The 22390-nt window shown below is 40.4% G+C and overlaps 2 protein-coding genes across 7 annotated transcripts in view; both read left to right on the top strand.

Annotated features, from left to right (window-relative positions):
- Nucleotides 1-111: 111 nt before the first annotated feature.
- On the top strand, nt 112-18255 carry TNFRSF1B (TNF receptor superfamily member 1B). Of its 3 annotated transcripts, none has more exons than XM_026095539.2 (10): nt 112-244; nt 8092-8194; nt 10684-10812; nt 11948-12097; nt 12997-13090; nt 13176-13369; nt 14152-14226; nt 14694-14731; nt 15176-15446; nt 16028-18255. In XM_026095539.2, exons 1-10 carry the CDS (start codon nt 182-184, stop codon nt 16324-16326), a joined length of 1416 nt encoding a protein of 471 aa, XP_025951324.1. In that variant the 5' UTR covers nt 112-181; the 3' UTR covers nt 16327-18255. The 3 variants fall into 3 exon arrangements, with proteins under 3 accessions (XP_025951324.1, XP_025951325.1, XP_025951327.1); XM_026095540.2 differs by having other exon boundaries at nt 16169-18255; XM_026095542.2 differs by having other exon boundaries at nt 17221-18255.
- An 876-nt stretch (nt 18256-19131) lies between these two features.
- The window catches only part of VPS13D (vacuolar protein sorting 13 homolog D), a 119376-nt gene continuing 116117 nt past the window's right edge, over nt 19132-22390 (top strand). For all 4 annotated transcript variants that reach the window (XM_064525624.1, XM_064525625.1, XM_064525623.1 and 1 more), the window contains exons 1-2: nt 19132-19392; nt 22216-22300. The gene's annotated coding sequence lies outside the window, so the exon portion shown is untranslated. The remainder of the gene's footprint in view (nt 19393-22215; nt 22301-22390) is intronic.

Genomic DNA, 22390 nt, shown 5'->3' on the forward strand with positions numbered 1-22390 from the left:
CAGAGCGGAACGGGCGCCCCGCAGCCGGGCCGCCTCCCCCGCTCCGCTCCGCCCCGCCGGGCTGGGGCTGGCGCTGGGGCTGGCGCGCTCCGCCCCGCCAGGGCCGGGCCCGGGACTAGGACGGGGCCCGGGCCCGGCCCGCTCCGCCCCGCCGGGCAGGAGCTGCTCAGTCGGCGGCGGGATGGGGCCGCGCTGGGCGCTTCTCGCCGCGCTCCTCCAGGCCGGAGGCGCCGCGGGCGGCCGGGTGAGTGCGGTGCCGGGGTCGCATCCCCCCCGCTTAGCCGCCTTTAACACCTTCCCTCGTCCTGCTGCCTTTTGCTGCGTTTTCCTGGCTTCCCAGAGCAATGACTAACCATCTTTCCTAGTTATTCATTAGAAACGGGGTTGACTTTTCGGACTGGTGTGCAATATTTGCAAAGGCTGCGAGTGTGCTGGCAAATGCAGAGTGCAAAATCTGCATGTGTTTTACACCGTTGTTTAAACAGGAAAAGCTCGTTGTGCTTTATCGGATCGTTTGAAACCATTCCCTATTTACATAGAAAAGACCTTTAATTTACATCTAAGACCTGATGTGATCCAGCTGTGTCTGTTCTGTTTTCTAGCCAGCTATATTTCTGTTTGGCAGTGAATGTTTTTAACTGTTTAAACCGAAGAGCTTGATGGGATCTCTTTCACTTTGTTTAGGTTTATGCTGTGGTGGTATATTGATAGCATTTTTCATCTTTTTTTAAAGCGTACTGGATTGTGAAGATAAATGTGGAAATGGTTCTGAGATGTCCAGATCATTGCTTTTTTATGGGATGTGCATGTTATTTGCATATTTACATGATTATAATTATTTAGCCTTGATAAGACTAAATGGAAGAAGGTGAGCAGGATGTCAGAATGTATATCGAACCTGGAATTCAATGGTCTTTTAAGGCAGACTGGATGCTATAATTGGGTGATAATAGATTAGATTAATATTTTCAGCTACATCTCACCCATTTTGATTTCAGCCCTGGTTTGTTAAGATGACAGTATTTTGAACTTGATTCCCTGAATACTTTGGACTGGATGGGATGGAGAAGGTAAGGAAGGGAGGGTCTCAGAACTGTAGCAGACCCTATCACCAAAATGTAACAGTAAGGTTGCCTCACGCTCCTTGCTGTCAACCTCAATAAAGGGCTGAGTGATTCAAAACAAATTAAGTCTTCTCTCAGCTAAACCATGATTCTATAATGGTGGAAAGCATGGAGGAATTTTCAGCATCACTTTTCTTGTCGTCCTCAGGCTTTTGCTAAACCAAAGAAAAGCTCATATATAACTTAAAAACAAACAAACAAAAAAACCAATAGCTTCAGAAACACTGCATGTGCCACAGAGCTGCAAAAAATCTGCCTGTTCTACCAATTTTTAAAAATGACCAGTTAAAGTAACCTTAGTTTGGCTTTGCTGAGGGAGAGAATCCAGTAAAGCAATAGTTCTTGAGTGACACACTTTTTCTTGTTTTTCTTATTCAGCCTAAATTATCTGAAAGATTCTAGCCTGAGTGTTACAGGAACTGAACATAATTTTTGCCACTTCGAACAACTCAGTCACCAGATACTTTTAGAAACTTTCTTGGTAGCCTGAAACCTAAATATCTGTCCTTTGCAAAGCTGTACAGTGTGCTGTGCAGCATAGTTGCTGATCTGTGCAGAAATCTGTTTCAAAATAATAGCAAAATGCCATTTCCAGCATTTAGCCTAAAAGACACTTATCCTCTCTGGCAGTGTTTTTTGGCTGGTACCTTGGGCATCTTAGGAGGGTGACTAGGCAGGTCACAGCCCCTTGACACCTAGAAATAGACTTGCGCTGCTGAGTTTGACTTGCGCTGCTGAGTTTGATTTGTCCCTAAGATCTGAGTTCTTCTGTGCCAGCTTTTGGCCTGGTCTCCTTAAGACACAGCTGCACATGATCTGTCCGATCCAGCTCCCAGTGTCCCTAAAGAAAACAGTGTCTTGGTTTGGGTTTTGGCTCAGGTTTTCTAGTATTATTCGCTTTCTGTCTCCCTTAATGATTTCATCTGTGCATGTAATGCAGGAGGACTCTAGCATTACAGCATATAAAAGAGGAATGAGGCTAGCAATGGCAGGGTTTATGCACTGAAGCCCTTGACAGGATTGCCAGGTATAAACTATGCTGAGCCTCAGTTAAATATAAATGTACACACAGTGGAAGGTAAAGGACACATGATTTAAAATGTATGCTCACTCAACAGCATAGAAATAATCATTTTAAAATTTCCCAAAATATCATAAAGAAGCCTTTGTGGATGTGTTCCCTGCATTTTATAAAACAAAACTATGTCTTCTCTTTTTCACCCTGAGGCTGTCGTCTTCATATGGTTTCATCTGTCATCTTTATACTTAGGGCTTACGTATCTTCTCCATTCCTACTCTGCTTTCAATATTAGGTATCAGCCTGTCTCCATTAGGTGCATCTTCCAGGATGTCTCTATTTAAGCTCAGACTTGGTGTGGCCAGTACTGACTTGCTGATCCTTCCTTGGAAACTTGCTCACCAGCTTGCCCTTCCCTGATGGGTGATGAGGATGCGACCTGTCTTTCCACCTCTCAGGCCTGCAGTCTATTGTTCCTCTTGCTTTCCCCCTTTTGTGTGTGATTACCTTCACTTTCTACAGAGAAACTGTAGATTTTCAGGAACATCAGCTTTGACAGTTCGTGTTACTCTAAGTGTCTTGATTTAGTAGATAATATCTTTTATTAGAGCAACATTTGGGAAAACAGAACAGCTTTTGGATACACAAGCCTGATGTTTTGAAACAGAAGAGCTGATATCCTTGAAAATGTGTATATTTTTCCAAATATATACGTTTATGTAATAAAAGATATTATCTCTCCCTACAAACTTTTCCTTGCTTCTATTATTTTTGCACATTGTGAATAGGTTCCATATTCTATGCAGGCTAATGCCATCCCTTTCAGGGAAAATGAACGTACTCATATTATGATGGTGAGTGCCAATGAAGTAGATAATCTCTAACAGTAAGGAAAAAGATACTTTTTTTCTCAGGGGAAGGTGGAACTATAAATCTGTTTATCTGTGGCTTTGCAGGACTCTTGCTTATACAACAACATTTACTTCTGCAAAATGCCTTTAACAGATCATAGGTATTTTGTCTTTACAGAATTAAATTAGAATATAGGATAAGAGAACAATTCACATAAGGGACACACAATCTTAGAGCAGTATTTGCAGGAAAGAACTTTAAACGAAGCTTTATGCTTTGCGTATAGCTGGTACAGCCTGATACCCTGATATAACTTCCACTGATTTCAGTGAGACTTGCTATTATCTATGACAAATTTAATCCTAAACAGAATTCATTCTCTACAGGACCAGTTTAGATATTTGAAATAGAATTCTGTGTTTTCCTGTCTTAGACTTGGTTGCTCAGCAAACGGCATCTCTCTACCACAAGTCCTTTCTATAGAAACAGATTCTTATGTCAGAGTCTTTGATGACTTCATTGTGGTTTCATATGCGTAGAGAACGTTATATGCCAGATGTAGTTCCTGTTCAGACTCCTTTGTTTGACAGCTTGATTTTGAAGAAATCAACTGTAAGAAAAGGAAACCAATAAATGTGTAGAAATGTGAGTTAGGATTGAAATATGTGTTTACATCTTTGTTTTAAATAGCCTCCTTGAGTAAAACTGAATGGTATATAAATGGATGAACACATATACCATTAGCATGTCTTATTTCTAGTATTGAAGATACTTCAATTTAATTAAACATAAAGTCCAAGAACGTAGGGACAAACTGTAAGGCAGGAATTGAAGGAAATTGTCTTTAACTAATACTCAGCACACAGGGAATGCCTTACATTATCACAGTGCTGTGAAAGTTAAGGCCTGGCCTTCTGACCTTGGCCTTCCTCCCCAGTAGATAGAGTCAGGCTGGTGCATTGGATCAGGTCTTTCTGATTTTGAAGAAGCATGAATCCAAATCTGGATTTGAACTTCATAACACAGGCTCAGCTCCAGTACAGACATTAGAGTCTCAGTTGTGGTTGGCCTCCGCGTGACTGCGTGTGGGGGATAGCCCATAAGCCCTTTCCTTCCACTAGTTCTGGCGCACACAGCACCGGTACAGTTTCAGCCTGAAAATCATGGGATACTGGCACATACTCTGCTAGTTTTCTCTCTCAGTGGAGATAGGATATGGGGAATCTTGGAAACAGTATGTGCAAACACATGTTTGGAAGAGTCTGTACTAACCTCTCAGCTGGATGGGGGCTGCTGCTGGCCTGCCCCTCTTCACATAAGGTCACCTATCTACTGGATGGCTGTAAGGCAGACGGGAAAATGATGCAAACAATGCAGAGACTCTGGGGAGAGAATCTTGAGTCACTGACTTCTTGTACATAACTTCTCTATTTTTGCTTAATACATGGACATTGCAAAAATATTTACTAGTGAGTTGCAAGGACAATCACAGAGTTTACTCATTTCTAATTTGAGCGAGTAGAGGCTACTCACCTTTCTTGTGCTGTATCTCAGCACAAGAACCAAATGCCAAAATAAGTTGCCTAATTTGATCAGTATGCATAGAGGTAGACTAAATTTGTGTTTAATAATGTCCATGCCTCTGTCGCTAGATGGAGGAGACATTTTGCCTCTACTGGCATCCCTCAGATTAAATGAAGCCTTCCAAATTCATTTTGTCTCTACAACTCTCTTTAAAAGTCTGCTGTCTTTAGACACTGCTACCTAATCTGAAAAAATTTAAGGCTAGGCTAACCCAAAAGACGCAATACAAGCTTCTCAGCATTTTCTTCCCCAAAACTGTTTCTCTGGGTTATTGTTACCTTGTTTGTAACTGAGAACTTAACCTGAGAACAGGTTTTATTTTTGATTGTTTTCAGATGAGTCACATCAGACCATGAAAGGGTTTCATATTTACATAATTTCTAAATTCAGTGGGTTTTCCTTATTCTCCATGATTAGGGAGCCCTTTAAATAAAAGGTTATTTTTCTTATCATAATCTACTTGCAGAACATAGAGTCACAGTAAAAGCAGAAGAAAATAAGGACATACGAGACATGCAAACAGTAATAAAATGTAAACATTATGGGATAGATTCCAGTTCCCTACTCATTGTCAGTCTTTCAGCCCAAAGTAGCCAATAGACCTGGATGCCAGAGACTTCTGGTTTGGGCAGCAAATATTGCACTGCCCAACCCAGACCCTAAAATTGCTGAGATGTCTAGAAGAAGTGGAGCCTTCTTGTAGCCGAGGAAGGCAGGAGAGTTTTACAACAGTTAAGAGGCCTACGTTTGCTCTGGTAGAGTAGGAGATCTGGCTGTTGACCTTGACAGTAGCCTTATTAAACGAACTTACTTTGGAAATAACTGCTGAAATTAGTGGCATCCCCCCAGTGGGAACAAAGCTGAGCTCATGTGCGTGTATAAATTGTGTCTAAGTGAGTTATAAGTTGTTTTTAGTTTCCCATAATGGGCTTTAAGGACAGCTGGCAAGGAATTGTCAATTGTATGTCATCAAGAGCCACAGCTCATCAGATAAACTCTCAGGAAGATTGTATCAGTCAGTAGAGATATCCTTTCAAGCACGACTTGAGAGAAACAGATGTGAACCCATAGACCTAAGGTTTTCCTGTGCCTTTAACTCTCAGGACAGTATTTACAACAGATAATGCAGAGGATGAGGTAAGAACATTTCTTGCCGGGAAACCTCACCAGCAGGATAATTTGTGATGTGGTTTGTTGTATTTCTCTCTTTTTCTGTATGTGTGTGTGCTTGAAGTGAAGTTTTCAGATTAAAAATAAGCTCGAGTGTTTGTTTTAATGAAGTTTATCATTGTGACTGCAAAAATGCAGCTATGGCACTTGATTTTTCTTCTCTAAATAAACAAGAAAAGAACTTAAACTAAAAGTATTTCTGATGAGACCACAGCCTTTTTCCCCTTCTTCATCATATTACAGTGTCAGCTCACATTTGCAAATGGTGTGGTTTCTCTATTACTTATTGCCCTTCCTGTGAGGGTACAGTACCAAGTCCAGCATTAGCAGTTCTCACTGAACCTAGAAGGTTTTGGACAGCCTTATTTTTCTTTTTGAGTTGTTATGATTCTAATTGATAATGATGAAAATAATAATGTTGAAGCCGTCCTCCTGGTTCTGCTTCAAAGTCTTCAGTCCTCGAGCAGGCCACTCTTACTGCAAAGCAAAAGTGGAGGCCGAAGGAGTTTTTGGAGACATTTGTGACTGCAGCATGGCTCCTGTAAAACTGGCTTTGTTTTTATCAAAAGACAAAGAGCAGAATCTGAAAAACTCAGTTTGTGCTCAGCAGCTGAGTCTTATTTTACCTGCCCGCCGGAAGTTCTGAGGGATAAAGGCAATACCTTGTTGAGCAGTTGCAGATTTTAGGAAGCAGGTGGGGGATTTTTACATTAAAGTGCAGTCCCTGTTCTCTGCTTGGGATGTACGCTTTCTGTGTCAGCCTCCGAAGAGAGGCAACCTGTTCTGGTGTTTGAGAAGAATGGTTTCTTGTCATTCTTCCCCACCCCATTGCAGTTTCTAGGCTGTTAAAAGGGTCTTTACTATTCTGTTTTTCAGTTTGCAACTTGACTGTTTATCATTGATCTGCCTGTGAGAGAATGGGATGGGTACTGGTGAAACTCTGCCCCAGTCTCTGGTTTTGAGTCTTCAGCTCAACTGACTGATCACAGGAGATCAGAATCGTCCTGATTCTGGTCAGTGTCACCAACTTTCAGCATTTTAAATAGGAGGAGCTGTGAAACTTTTACCTAAATAGTTTGCCTTCCTTTTTTCTTTTCTTGAGTGAATATTCAAATTCAAGAAGGCTTTTCTTTGCCTTCACATTCTAGGAAAAGGTTCTTTTTGAAAGTGACCATTGAGTAGGTGTGTCAAACCCTGTTTCTGATATACAGCTAGATAAGAAGTAAAATATTTCAACAAGCTGCTTAAGAAAATATTGGGTTTCCTTTAAGCAATTGTTGAGAATGGGAAGTGCTAATCTACTTTGTCAGTAATGTGAAGACAATAAATGATCAACATGTTGTTTCAGTAAGGAGGAAGGATATTTTCATTACCGGCCTCCAAAGAACTTGTTCTTGTTTTGATTTCTCTTTTTAATTATATTTGTAAAGTACTTCTCTAAATGTGTATAGACTATACATGGAACAAACTCTTCACACTGCAGGGAATTGAGCAGTGTCACATAGTTTTTGAACAGCATCCTTTTGATCTAGCAGGAAACTCCTACGTTTATACTACCTAGACTCTTTTATTCACACTGAGTATGTTTTTCCCCTTTGAAAATAGATGTCAGGTCCTCAAATATTTTGGCATTTGTTCATTGAAGTCATTGAGCTGTGCTGATTTATATGAGCTGAAAATTAGGTACAGTGTATTTTATGACTGTTTCATATGCACTTTTTTTCAAGACTACACAATTGCTCCTTTTCAGAAGAGTCAGTGGTGTTTTGGAGGCCTCTCTTGTTCAGAAAGGAATCAGAAAGTATTTGGAATGATAAGGCCCATTGAGTCACGCCAACTGAGAAAGGGTACTTAGCCCTTTGGTTTAGGGGATTCGCCGGTGGCTGGCTGTGATGCTAACCCCGTGTTTCGACTGTATTTTTCTGGCTGTTAAACCTGGAGAAACCGCTTTGGGCACTGTGACAAGTTGAAGACAGATCTTCAAAAACAGGAACCTTTAAGTGGTTTCAAAGTCTTGTTGAATTCAAGCCAGTTTGGTATGTTGAACTGTGAATGAGGCATGCATTAATTATGGTAGCTTTTAAAGACCTTGAACTTATAATCTGTCTTTATTGTGCTGAAAAAATGTGCCAAAGAGCTATAGAACAGTAGCTTTAACCTGTTCATTCTCCTTATACTTTTGGCCTCTGCTTCTTTCCATTTGGTCAGACCTGGATCAGCATCTTGGAAAGGAAGGTGGTTATAATTGCACTGATTTTTAAATGTTTGTCTCTTTTGAATCTCTACATGAGGGTCAGGGTGGATGGACTTGTGATTCATGATTTTCCCTCTGATTTCTCCTAGGAATATTCATTGCCTTATACACCACAGTTTGCACAGTGCAAGGATCCCAGCAGGGAATTCTATGAAGAAAGACTTAATAAATGTTGCAGTCAGTGCCCTCCAGGTAACTTATAATTTACACCATTACTTTACATGGCCGAATTCAATCCATTTTCAGATGAGCACTCTATGTTTTGATTATTGACACATGTGAAGAGCGTCAGAGTTTTGCTGTCTTAATGCACTCTTAACTGGAAGAGCGTAAAATGCTGTGACTGTAAAAATATCTGCAAGAGAAACACAATGTTTACCATAAAAGGAATTTTGTTACAAGGTTAACCTAGTTGGGGCTTATCAGGAGATTGGCTTAGGCTGCTGAGCAATTTTAAGTAAAAAATAATATTTAATTGCATATATGCATCTTAAAAAAAAAAAAAGACCCAAACAACAGCTAACTAATGAAATTACAAAAATTAAACAACATGTATCAGACCAAAGCCCAATAATAACAGATACATTGTAAAACAGGGTGTGAGGTAGAGCTTAATTTCTGTACTTTGATAATATCACTTATATAAGGGGATTTCTGCTGGGCAGGTTAATCTGTAATTGCTCATTAAGAAGTTTTTTTTTGTCTTTACTGTAAAACAGCCACTGCAGACCACTACCAGAGATAATACAGAGATACAAGAGTACTGAAACTGTTTTCCTGATTTGAGGTGTCATGTCTTACACTCCAGTCATAATTATTAGTGATCTTTTGCTAGTGAACAGTTATCGAGTGCAGACATATGGGGGTGTTGAGGGTTTGGGGTTTTTTTTGTGTGGTAGTAGTGACATTCTGATATTTTAATAATAGAGTTTTTGCAAAAAGCTGTCATTATATGATGACATTAGACACAGCAAAAAAATGCATATTTGTCTCATGACATGCTGAGCAAACAAAATTTGTCTCCATAAATGCTGAGTTCCTGTCAGAGAGATCCGGAAGTTTAAGCAGGAAACCAGTATATGCTGAAACAGCCACAGTTGCTTGAATTAACAAAAAATGTCTAGAAAGATCTGTCAAACTTCCTTTGTTAAAAACACAATGGAGGCAAAGATGATGATTCATAATTAAAACCTCTATATATTCCGGTAAATGGTGGTCAGTCTATAATATGACTCTCTCCCCTAACTTTTAATTTGTCAGAATAACAAACTCTGGACAACAATTTGCAGGAAACCTAACACATCTACTTTTGTTATTGTGAATTTGAAATGTTTTTACCATAATTTAACAAAAAAATTGGAGCCTAAATCATTAGTAGGATATGGGAGATGGTATTTTAAGTTTCAAATAAGTATACTCAAAAACAAAGTCTTTGGCAATAGTTTCCATGGCTCACCTCTGGCCTTCCTTTCTTTGGAGAACAGAAGTTCTCCAAAAAGCTCCAAAGACTTTCTCAGTGATGCCTTCTGCTTTCTGATTATATATTGCAGGTTATTTTTGTATAGGATGTGAGACACTGATTTTATCTTCTTCATCCTTTCAAGAAAGGAGGGAATGGCTGAGCTAAGGTGTTTCCCTTTCTTCAGAAAGGATATGTTGGAGCTTATGCTTATTTGTTCCCACCATTACACTGTTTACTCATTCCCACCACTACACTGAACTCAGTCTTTAGTGAAAGGAGTTGGTGGAAAGAGTAGCAGTGTTTTTCCTAGTAACTATCTGCCAAAAACTTGAGTGTTCACCTCACTGTTCCTGGAGAAACTATCTTTGACAGCTTTTGATTTCATTTTAGAGTGCCAGTAACTTCAGAAACTCATGGCTTTGATCTGTTAGCACTCACTGAAGATGTTCAGTTTCAAAGGTCATTGAAGAGGCATAAGGAACAGAGCAGTGCAAATGATGAAAGAGGCATTTAAAAATGTTCCTAATTATTCACTCACATCCCAGGGCTGTCTCCGAGACTGTTTGCTGGGTCCCTTTTCACTCCTGTAGTGGTTCAGGGATAGTCATTGTAGGATTCTTTCCTGGCTTTGTCATTGCTCTGCTAACAACTTTTAGGTGAAGGAAAAAGAATAAGCATCTTATAAAGAGCTAGAGCTTGTGTCCTTTCAGTAGTGACAAGTGCTGCAGTTTTAATTCAGGTCTGTTTGTGATAATGATGCTTATTATGCCTTCTTCACTTGCTGTCTTTAAAGGTAGTAAGGGCCTCACGCAGATACATCATTCTAGCATGTGCCTGACTTTCAGCATGAAACACCATCCTATGTGTTTCACCACAAAACACATCATCTATGAGGGTAGAAAAGTTTTTCTTTTACATACTGTGGTAACTGCATCTAAGCACATGCTGAGGGTTTTTTTTTCAGGATTAATGCCTTTTTGCTTTGTAGATGGCTGGAAGTCACTGAATTGAATGTAGGAAAAGGTGTCAAACATGAATGACATGGAAGAGGTCAGATTTTCCCTGTGTATACATGCAATCCCCGTTTAAATTAGAACCTGCTTGGTGCGTGCTACCAGTCTGATAACGGCAGTCAAAGGAAAAGTTTGCTGCAGCTAAGAATGAAACTTACCTTAATTTGTAGTGATTCCTACTGATGAGATTTTATTGTTTTTTATAGGTCAGTATAAGTTAGAGAGCTGCACTGACAGTATGGACACACAGTGCAGTCCCTGTGGACCTAACTCATATACAGCGATCTGGAATCGGTCTCCTCAGTGTTTTGCCTGCTTATCACCTTGCAGAAAAGGTAGGCCTGAATTAGTAAAGGGACTTTTGTGCCTTTAGCAGCCTGCTCCAAGAGCTGATTTGGTTTAATCTGGTCTTTTCTCCTAAGGAAACTCCTCAAGAGTTTAGATCTATCACTTGTATATTCCCAATGAACATTTTCCATTCTTGTTTTTTGTACTGATAAGATTTTGGAAGAAAGACAGGAAAAGTCCTGTAGACCATTAGCACTCTCCTTTCTTTTTACATCCTAAAAATTTCACAGCAGTCTTGTATACTTGGAAACTAAGGCACTTTATCCCTAAAATAGAGGCAAATGTCATTAGTAGAGTCACTTCCTGCCTATACTGCCCAGCCTATGGAGCTAAGAGCTGACTTTAACGGGGCTAAGTGGACAATTCAATTTCTAGCATCCAGTCCTTCCTTGGTCTGTCTGCTGGGCTGCCAACAGCCAAACACCGATTGTGATAATCTTATATTACGTTTATTTCAGTTGCTAAGCGGCATAGTCAGTGAAAGGATGCTGGTTCAGTTCTTTAGAGGGAGCTTAATAGTACATGAAGTAGATGATACCATCTGTATGTTGGTCTAACAGACAGTGTGGACTAACAAATTCAGTCATACTGTTCCCTGTTGTTTCTAAAGGAAGCTGATATAGGAAAGTATCCATTTGACTCACTAGCAAATGAATGTTAAGGATCCATTCCAAAGTCATTTGAAGGAGCTTTGGTCTGATCTAAATAGATAATTTTACAAAACTGATTAATAGAGGCTGAAAATGGCCGTAATAAGGTTTCTGATTACTTTAAATATAGTTGCATGATCTGCATAGACTACAAATCTTAGTATGGCTTCCAGATACTGCAATGATGATAACACAAATATGTATATTTATAATCATATTACAACTGTAGGTACAGAGTTCCAAGTGTAAATTTTCCAAATGCAAATTTGACCTCTAAAGGAGAAGCAACTCTTCTGAAAATACAGATGTTGGGCATGCAACGTTTTTTTTTATGATGGTACACTAATCAGAAGCTGCAAATTGTCTTCAGTTTTTACTATATGCACATCACCTTACAGTCACTTGAAACGTTGCAGACAGTGGTTTTAATTGTTGCTAATGGCATCTTGCCTTTTTCTTGTTTTAAAAACAGGTTTTGTGCAGGTTCAAACGTGCACGAAGTCACAGGACAGAATCTGTAGCTGCCCACCCAATGAGTACTGCTTTTCAAAAATATACGGGCACTGCAAAATATGTAGAGTGCATAAAAAGTGTGGAAAAGGTTACCGAGTTTCCAAAAGAGGTAATTTAATTCTGAACACTCAGAATCTACATACAAAACAGCTTTACTGTATGAAGAGGGTTATTTTTACCTTAATAGTCCATAAATATTTCCTAATCTCCCTTGAACTCAGCAAATTACAGGAATAATGTATTTTAATGCCCTACAGTTATGTATTCTTTCTAATGCAACCATTATCTTAGCAAGTAGGCAGTAAATAGAGCAACAATGTTCTCAAGAGGCATATTGAAAGGGACAAAATAGCTCGATCTTTTATTATCATATATCATGAAGTTCTCTAATCCAACTTAATTTTCCTTTGTTTTGCTGCATTGTGTGACTTCTTTCATACAAGTTACTCAGATTCAGGACCACATAATTCCTGCTTAAAACCTTAAAACAGGGCTTCAGGTTGAATTTAGGATATAGTAAGTAATGATGACTCTATGCTGTCCCGCGGAGGAATTAATTTCTCTTTATTAGATGATGAAATTTACCACTCTGACAGTGTAGTTATCTCAAGATGAAAACAATATTCAGAGAGGTGGCTTGCTTACTAATGGTAAGAAATTAAGAAGCACTTGAAAAAAGCCAAAAATGCAGCAGAACGAAATAGGTGGTCAGCCTATTAGGGACTAGCGGAAAGGCTCAGCATTGTCTGTAGTGCCATGTTTTAACTTTTTTGTAGGTTTTAACAGTCTTTGAAAAAGACCAACTATCAAGGGCACAAAAGTAACACCTGATGAATCTTCTGACTTGTGTTTGGGTGGGGTGTTGCTTATTAATCGCTTTTGTGACGGTCACAGTCTGTATTTTGTGTACTGCCTCTGTATCGCTTCCAGGATCTGTACCACAGACCTTGATTATTCATTTTTGGTTCTCACTAGATGACTAACCGGAGTTTTTCTGTTTGTTTAAAGGAACAGACAGCACAGATACAGAATGTAAACCTTGTCCTCCTGGAACCTTTTCAGATGAGGAATCTTACAATACCAGCTGTACGCCGCATACAGTGTAAGCCAGCGTTTCTGTCTAATAGCAACCTCTAACTGTGCCTAGGGTTGATTTCTTTTCCAACCTCTCTTTTTGTTTCTTGCAGTTGTAAATCAGTGGCTATTCCAGGAAACAGCATGAATGACACTGTTTGCAGTCACTCAGTAATAGCGTTGGCCACAGCTCTACCTCGCACTGTTGTGAAACCTATCCCGACCCAAAGCTCAACTTCTAACAGACCTGAAATATTAACTCGACCTGTCGTTCTAAACGCTGCACCTGATATGTCTCATATCATTGGTGAGTTGTTAATTCTTTGAAAGTCATTTTCGTCTGACTAGGAAGCAAGATTGCATGTAGTTCTCAGTTTCCTTGAGAGTACAAATACCTGTACCCAGGTAGAACTTCAGAACAGTGGAGTTAATCCAATATGACACTGCTTGTATGGAGTTGCATGTTATTTACCTATATATCTGCCCTGCCTCAGTGCGTTCTACAATCTTTGTAATTCTGGCAATATTTCTAAAAAGCGCAGAACTAGATTATGCAATGCATTTCCTAAGAATTGCTGCTGTGAAGGGGTAGCTGGTAGAAAGAGCTTGCATCTTAGATTCTAGGCCGAGGTGAACTTGACTTAATGATCCTCCTGGAGAGTGACTTTTGGAGGCTTCTGGCAGCCTTTCCCAGGATAGGAAATCCTTATAGTGTTGATAAGGGCAGACATATTCTCTCCTGTTCATAGTCTGTCCTGCAGGCATATGTGTTTAGGAGCATTCTGGGCTGCCTGGCCTTATACTTAAAGGACTGTTGCTAGCCTACTGAGGTTCCTTTTGCGTCTGAGGCCAGAAATCTGTCCTCACTTTTCAGCACAGGAAAATTCAATCTTACGAAGTGGTGGAGACTGAAATGTGACTTGGTACCCAGTAATCCAAGATGTCAAATGTGAATGTCAGACACAGCAGCTACTTGTGAATTTAGCTTTTATTAGTCATGGACAGAAACTATGAAATGAATACTTGTTTCTAATTCTCTCCTTTGTCAGATAGACCTGCTAAATAACTTACCTTTTATTTAATTTTCAGGATCAGTAACAGGGCCATTGTTATTGGTCTTGATAATCACTGTTTTGGGATATTGCTTAGTCTCCAAAAAAAAAGGTAAGATTCATGCAGTGAAATAAACAGTTCTGTAAGCATAAGAAATAATAACACCTGGTTTCCTACTTATTTGAGCCTTGTGGTTGACTGATTATGGTGTCTTAGAAGGTGCTAGCTTCGAAGTTTTTCTCATGGCTGGATATGGATGCAGGCTTGCTAATGTGTAGATTCTCTGATGTCTAATAATATGTGAGTTCACTACTTTTTTTTTACAAGGGGAGAAGACGTTCATTTGCACGTTCTGCTTCACTGGCTGGTAACCTAGCTTAAGAAAACTTTCAGGAAAGTTCAGAGGAACTTTTGACCTCATTCCTCCGTTACATTTGGGTGAAATTGGCCAAAGGGTTCAAAGGTCAAAAGGAGAAACAGATGAAAAGCTCATGCAAAGCACCATGTTTACATAAACTTTGCAAGCTTTTGCAACTTAAACAAATTTTGCCATTAATGAACACTTTCCTCACTTGCAGCACTTTTATATTCTCCACCAACTAGAGAAGCAGATTTGGTGAGTGTGACTCATTCCTTTTCCTTTTCTCCATTTCTTTAATAGTTATATAGAAATCATGCCATCTTAACTACTTACCAGTATAAGAAAATTGCACAGCAGAAAGCTAAAACTGTAGTGAGGAGGGGCTGGTTTGGTCCCCAGGTTACTGCCTAAGACGTACCTGTCCTGACTGGCCCATCCTCACATTATTTCAGGCTATTTAGCCATATAACATAGGTATGATTCAGAGCCTCGTTCCCTGGATAATCAGTGAAGTGCTGTAGGTGCCTTCAGGAGACAGATTCATTTTGTTGAATACCTGATGAGCTAGTATGAATTTTATTTACAGTTATCACTATGCAAATGGATATTATCAGTAGTTTCTTTAGATACCTAAGTGCAGTTTTTTGTGTTTTTTTTTTAAAGAGGTTAATGTTCTGCATTTTTCTGCAAATGTTCCAGCCTTTTTCCCCTACAGAGAAGCAGTGTGACAAAAAAATAAGAAATACAGGATCACAGAACTCCAGTAACTCCGAGCAGGAGGAACAGCATCTCTTGGAAACTCCGGGGTCAAGCAGTAGCTCTCTGAATAATCCAGCTGGATCTGCAAGAGTCAGTGTAATAAGTAACAAGAACGGTGAAAAGAAAGAAATGGAAGGATTTCAGCAGCAATATTCAGCCACAGAAGGTTGTAAACTTCACAGCGGAGGCAGACACAACTCTGCAAGTTCAGGTAAGAGTCTGTCAAAGATCATATATCAGCATGTTCCAGAACCTCTTGATATTTGATTATTTGTTATGAGTTTTTTTAGCAGTAGTGTAAATGGCAGTGTAAAACATCAGAGCTATGTTCAGCAGAGAGAGCATTTAGGAGCTTTTTAAAGGAGAAATAATTGCTTTAAGTTGTCAGCCTGGAACGGTAAAGACAGTGTGCTCAGTGTGCTCAGCTGCAAAACTGTGTTTTGCAGACTAGGGAATCAGTGTAATGGAAGGCATATTCCTGTGAGTGGGAGAAAGAGACAAAATGAAATGGGGACTAAGAAAAAACAGATGGGCAGGGAGCTGACCGTGATCCAGGTCTCTTTATTAGTTGTTTTCTTTTGTTTTAATCCCTGGGATGATATGTAGATTTTATTGTATCAAAAAAAAAAAAAGTTTGCAGAATCATCTCCACCAGCTTGCATAAATTGCATGAAGCAAGGAGATAGATAGAGTCTATTTTAACTTTAAGTCAAAGAACTGGGTAAAGAATCCAACCATCCTACTCTGGATTTCATTCTTCCATGCTTAATGTGTTTTTTGTTTATTTGATAGAACACTCTGGTAATGGAGGAACACAGGTGAATGTGACTTGTATTGTTAAAGTATGTAATTCGGACTGCAGTTCCCAGTTCCCAGAACAGACTAGTTCAACTAGCATGGATTATGGAAATGCTCCCCATTATTCTCCAACAGGAGAAGAAATTCCCCTTTCAAAAGAAGAAAACCCCTTGAAAAAAGAAACTGAAATTCAGATCTCAGTGGAAACCAAGGACAATTTACTTCAAGACTTACTTCCAGAAGAAAAGAAGTTTCCTCTGGGTATTCAAGATGTGGGGATGAAAACTAGTTAAAGGAGATTACAGATCACGTATTGATTGACTGATAAAATTCATCAAACAACCTTCTAAAACATTCATCAAACAATCTTCTAAAATAAACATTATGTTAAATGTAGCATTCCTACAGAGACTTGAAATCTCAGATGAATATAGACATGGGAGTTTTTGAGGTTTTAAACCTCTTTTTTGTCAGCCTTGAGACTCAAAAGACGATCTTTGCAGTTTATAAGAAGCTACCACTTTTTAATGCTTTCTTTTCTTTTAAACTGAATACCCTACTCTTCCCTTTCTTCTGTGATACATCTTGATCGTACCTGAGAGAGACCTTTGTTAGCTTTGAAAAGGAGCTGTTCTCTAACTTTATGCCATTGACTTTTCTGCTGAGACTTCTTGTGATGATAATTTGGGTTCATATATACTACCTGTTGAAAACATGACTGCAAACAGCCCTTCTAAGAGACTGGAATTAAATGGTCAGTCATCCAATGCTAATAAGCTATCATGTGGTTGTAATTTTAAAACTATTCTATTCAATTTCCTATCTTCATGTACGTATTTCTACTAGGCCTTTGGATATTTTTTATTTTTATGATTTGCTTCCTTTCATCCTTGGACCAAACTTTACATTCAAGCTGAAGTATACTGACGAGCAAAATCTTTTACAGCAGTTTTTATACAAGATTACAACTATTCTGTTATTTCATTGGTTGTACATAATATTTTAGGAAATCCAGCTTAAATAGTTGTTATCTTGAAGTAGACAGTAAGTTCCTTTCATTGATGGTTCTAAAGTCTGACATCTTCATGTCATGGCTGCTTTGATATGTTTCCCTGACTGATTCTGACCTCATTTTTGCGGTTATCAAGGTCAACCATAAACGCAAAATATTTTTCTCTACATTACAGTGAACATTAGAGAAGATCCAGACAGCTCACCCCCATTGACCTCAGTTAAAGGACTATCTGTTGATGATTGCATGGCATAATCTGTGAAAAGTGGAACTGATTCAAACTTCAGAACCAGAAAATTCTGTTGTCCTCTACTTGTTGATCCACACTGAAGATCCATCCACCTCTTACAGAAAATTAGTAGAGGTTCTTCTTGAATTCATGCTTTTGGAATTCAGTTCTAGGATTGCATTTCCCGTAGTTATGTTTTATGTATGTGGATTAACTGACAACTGTACTATCTATATTCAACCAGAATTTGTAATATGGTGTCTGAATTATACTTAAGTAAAATCAGACAGCAGTCATAATTTTTTCCTTTTATTCCATGAAAACATACTGGCTTACCTCAAGAGTAACTAAATGCATTTGTTGTTTCTGAGGCCTTAAGTTGAAAAAGGGTATCTTGGAATAGCGTTTATTCTACAACTACAGAAGAGAGTCAGAATTTAGCTTATGTGGAAGCTTAAAAATTATATTTCTATCAGATTTATTCACATTTTGTCTGGAACTGAGAAATGGCAAACAGACTTCTAATCCTACTATAAAAACTTTGTAGAACGGCATTTTAAACTTGTACTTGAAGGTAATTTTCAGAAAAGATGCAAAGACCTACAAAATGGAAACACTGATACTATTACAAAATTGCAGAATTTATGCAAGAAAAGTACCTAATTTTATATATTGCTTTGAACTTCCTGTGCTGTACTGAACATTTTCATATCTTGTTCATCAGCTCCCAGTATTGGGACCACATTGAAGAAACAGCTGAAGATTTTTGAAAAAGTTTAAAAAATGTTAAAAAGAGTTTATTGCTTGTGGCAGTAAATTTATTGGGTTTTCAAATTATGAAGCTGCATGGTAGAAAGAAAATTCAGGTTTTATGTTGGAAGTATGAAAAATGTGCTTGCATTTGTTTACAAACAAAGTAAAAAGTCTATATTTTTATAATGATGAACATCAAACTTTACATTAAAATTCTTATTTTTAGAAGGGGTTGTTTCATTTCACAGTTTGAACTATTGCGTTCAGAACAATTTTATTTCTCTCAGTGTTACTGCCTAATTAAAAAAGGATTGATCAACTGTCCTCTCATTAACCATTGTCTGTGCATAGGCACTAGGATTAATGTTATGGAGAATTCTTTAAATAGACATTCTTCTTTCATTGACTAGATTTCACTGAGTAGATTTCTTTCATGGAGTAGATTAAAAAAGTCACAATCGTGACCTCCAGCCTGGGCAAATGGATCTTTAATGCTATGAATCCCTGTGTGATGTAATAATATTAATTATAAAACGCAGGATTGCATTCCTTAAATATGTAAGTGGTTACTACTTTAAATGAAACTTATGATCCTCAGGGGTAGGAATTAAAAGGTGTGCCTTCTCATTAGCACAGGCATGTCCCACTGTCTTTTGCTAGACAGAAATGTCACCACCACCGTCACTGCTGATGATGCAGTGCTGAATCAGGGCTCCTGGGACTGGGCTAACAGGGTGGTTCGCCCGTCCCGGCGGGGAAGCCGGTGCAGCGCCGCGGGCCCCCGGGGGCTCTCAGTGCCCGCACACGCGCGGCACGCGCTGCCGCTGCCACCTGCCTCACGCACGCGACCGGCCGTTGGCACCTGGCGCCGCTCGCGCGCGGCCGTTGGCGCCTGCCCCGCCCTCGCGACCGACCGTTGGTGCCTGCCGTGCGCTCGCGTGCGGCCGTTGGCGCCTGCCATGCGCTCGCGTGCGGCCGTTGGCCCCCGGCGCCGCTCGCGACCGGCCGTTGGCGCCCCGCCAGCGTGCCGATGGGACGCGCGACTTTGGCACCAGCACGGGGCAGCGCCTGACTCACGGGGCAGCGCTGCCTCATCGCGCACACGCCCTGACAGCTTGTGTAACCGCTGCGGCCCCGCACGCCCCGGAGAGCGGGGCGAGGGCGAAGTGCCTCGCCGCAGGCCCGGCCCGGCTCCGCCTCAAAGAGGCGGGGGAAGAGCACATCGATAGCTCGGCGCTCCCTTGCCCAGGCGTCCGTGCTCGTTTCTTCCCCCCGCCCCCACCCATCCGCCGTTTCGCGATCGACTGGCGACCGGCCCGTTGACCCCGTGCGCCATTGAGGAGAGGGCTGCGGCTGGGCGCTAAGGTAGGTAGCGGGGGGCTGGGGTGGTGGCCAGGAATTGGGCTGAGGCATGCCGTGACGACGGCTTTAGGCCCCGGCTGTAGTTTCCTTCTGCGTCGGTTTCCGCTCCTGCCTCGGCTTTAGCAGCGTGGCATGGGCCCGGCCCTGAGGGGCCCCTCCCTGCCTCACGCCCCTCTCAGGGCTCCGCCCCGCCGTCTTCGCACTGAGGGGGCGAGGGGCAGCCGTACCCTCTCTTGTCTTTGTGTTTCGGGGCCGGAGCCTTGGGGGCGAGTGAGCCCGCCCTCGCCAGAGGCCTGCCTTCTTCCCTAGCCCCCGCGGCCGGGCCGCGGCGGCGCCCCTTCACGCACCGTCCCCGCGTGACGCAGGCTGTTTGCCCCTCGCACCTCCGATTCTCCCTCAAGCCTCCGCCTGCCGCCTCCGGCAAGGTGACCTTTCCTCTCTCCTCTTACATACGTTATGTGCCAACAGGTCGTCTCCCTTGCTAAACTCCTCCTCCCCGCGGTGTGTTTGTGTGTGTGGAAAAGAGAGTGTCTTGAGTGAGGACTCTTCCATGCCGTGTAGCCAGGAGCTAAGCAGCGTTTCCCTTCCCCACACACATTCACCACCAGTTGCACTTAGTAAGTAATCTTACTCCACCTTCCTTTCTTCTTTGCTGCGCTGCCTTCGAGCTGTCCCTTGCCACTTGACCCTGGCCCCAGTGCTTCAGGGCCTGTGCTGTCAGAGCAGTTTCATTTCTCCCATTACAAAAAAATACACTTTTCTCCAGAGGAAATGAGCCAACTTTAAGTGAACTCCTGGCTTTGGATTTAGTTTCTCATCCTGCTAAACGTTTACTGTTCTTGTTTACCATGTATGTTAAGGAAATAAAAACACTGTAATAGGAAAGAAGTGTTTTGTTTTCCTTCCAGTGGCACAGCAGTGGACTAGAAAATTACAAAAGCACATGCCTTAGAACTGTTGAAGGGTTCCTCAGTAGTTACCTATGTTCCACAACAAGTTAAGGGGATGATTTACATTATTTACTGTTCTTACGATTACTTGAGGCATGGAATTATTCATGGACCTGAGATTTTTCAGTCATTGTGACGTTAACCTGTTCTGTGCTTCTGAATGTTTCTTCAAGATCTTTCTTCTGATTTGGCTCCTAACAACTTGTAGATTTCTTTTTTGAGGGGTAATAACGTGACATGGATTATTGTGTTCACTTTTGTTTAAACTTTAGCTTTCTTATCAATTTTACTTGAGAATAAGCTGTAGTAGAAGGTGGCGGCCTCAAGTGTATGAATGTTAAGTCTTTATTACGTGAAGTAATAGTCCTGTTTTTTGGAAAACCATTGAGGCATTTTACAAAGATAAGTTGTTAGTTAAGCATGTGTCTAATGTGAATATATTCCCTATTTTAATGTGACTTGCTTTCAGTTATTTATGCCATTTGTGTTCCACTCTGACAAGAGCAGTTTCACTTTTTAGCTTTTAGAAAAAGCCTTTCATTATCTGCTTAAGTCTGGTTATTTCCTTTAACTGTATTAGTTGAAAATTCTCAAAGGATGTTTTTTAAAGAAATCCAGGCATCTGCATTTGAGCCTTTAATCAAGCATACCTCACTATTTATGGGAAAACCCTGCATATAAAATCTGAAATGCAATTTTTGAATTTGTCATTTTCTTTCTGTTGTCAAGCCTACTTAAATGTAAATATGTCTGAGGTATCTTGCTTTTCTGCTATGTAGAACTCAACCTTATATATGCTGTTTTAGAGAGATGTGTGGTGGGGAGACATTCTTAAACACAGAACTGATGCAAGTACATGTAGAGCATTCTAACCACAAGACAGGGCATGCATGCTTTTTCTTACTGTAATGATGTGTTTAATCCTGCCATTGCTGAAGCTAGTAGTAGTTTTGCAATTCACAGATTAAAAACTTTAAAAGGGACTTAAGGATTTTTAATGTTTCAATAAACCCATGAGTTGAAAAAGAAATGGCTGGAGAACAGTATGAAGGGAAATGTCACAAATATCACTGGTGTTGCTTTTCTAATGGAGCTTTTCTTTTCTTGATGCAGAAATCTACACTATCACTTTGAAAACCTGTAGTTAGATTAACTGTTGATGAGCTATTTGTGTGACTTGTATCTGATTACTTCCCACACATATACTCTTCCCCCCTAAAAAGGGGGGTTGGGGAGGATAAATGCCTGTTTAACAGATGTCATGTAAGAATGCTGCAAAAATACAGTTGATGGCTCTGGGCTGCAGTGTAGTTTGGATGCCAAACTGCCTTCTTGCTGCTCAGTTAGAAGTGCTTGCATTCGTGGCTTGTAGAGATCCTTCATGTGTAATTGTAGAGCTGGTATGTAACTGTTTTTCTAATATCACATCGTTGAATATTAATGGTGACCGTTTTCTTTCCTGCTCTATTTGGCGTAACGATCAAGTGGCATCTCTATTTTAGGAACGTGGTTGTTCATCACTCCTGAAAAGAAGTAAAAACAATATGTTTCATAAGTATTCTAGATGCTTTTTATTAGAATCAGTAAAGACTTTAATTCAGTATAAACAAAGTAAAGACTTTAATTCAGTATAAACAAAACCTGTAGTTCATACAAGTGTGGAGAAAAAGTGTATGCCCTCGCTTAACCTTGTGCATGGAATATGAATGCACTCAGTTCTATGTATAATTTTCCATTTGTGAAGTTGGAAAGTCCACCTCCAGAGCATTTACAGTGTATGTGGTGGCATAAAGCTTTAGCATCTATAAAGCATATAGTTTTATTTAGGGAATTTTCAGTACGTTTTTCATTAAGCAAGCTTGTTATCTCTTCCTAGAGTGAAAATTACAGATGCTTGGGCCCCTCACAAAAAAAGTGGACCTGTGGAGTTTCTGAGGTCTGCAGAGCCCCTGTGCACATGGGTATTTGTTCCTTTTTTCCATATCCAATCTTTTCACAGTAACAGGTCTGCTAGTGTAAGAAACCAAAGTGCTGCCTCCAGAAAATTTTGT

This window comes from Dromaius novaehollandiae, chromosome 24 (assembly GCF_036370855.1).
Source record: "Dromaius novaehollandiae isolate bDroNov1 chromosome 24, bDroNov1.hap1, whole genome shotgun sequence".
In the NCBI taxonomy this organism is placed as follows: Eukaryota; Metazoa; Chordata; class Aves; order Casuariiformes; family Dromaiidae; genus Dromaius; species Dromaius novaehollandiae.

Bases quoted from the DNA above. Each gene is read 5' to 3' on its own strand.
- TNFRSF1B (XM_026095539.2), top strand. From the start codon at position 182: ATGGGGCCGCGCTGGGCGCTTCTCGCCGCGCTCCTCCAGGCCGGAGGC. The intron at 245-8,091 runs GTGAGTGCGGTG...GATTTCTCCTAG, and splicing joins GAGGCGCCGCGGGCGGCCGG to GAATATTCATTGCCTTATAC. The intron at 14,227-14,693 runs GTAAGATTCATG...CCTCACTTGCAG, and splicing joins CTTAGTCTCCAAAAAAAAAG to CACTTTTATATTCTCCACCA.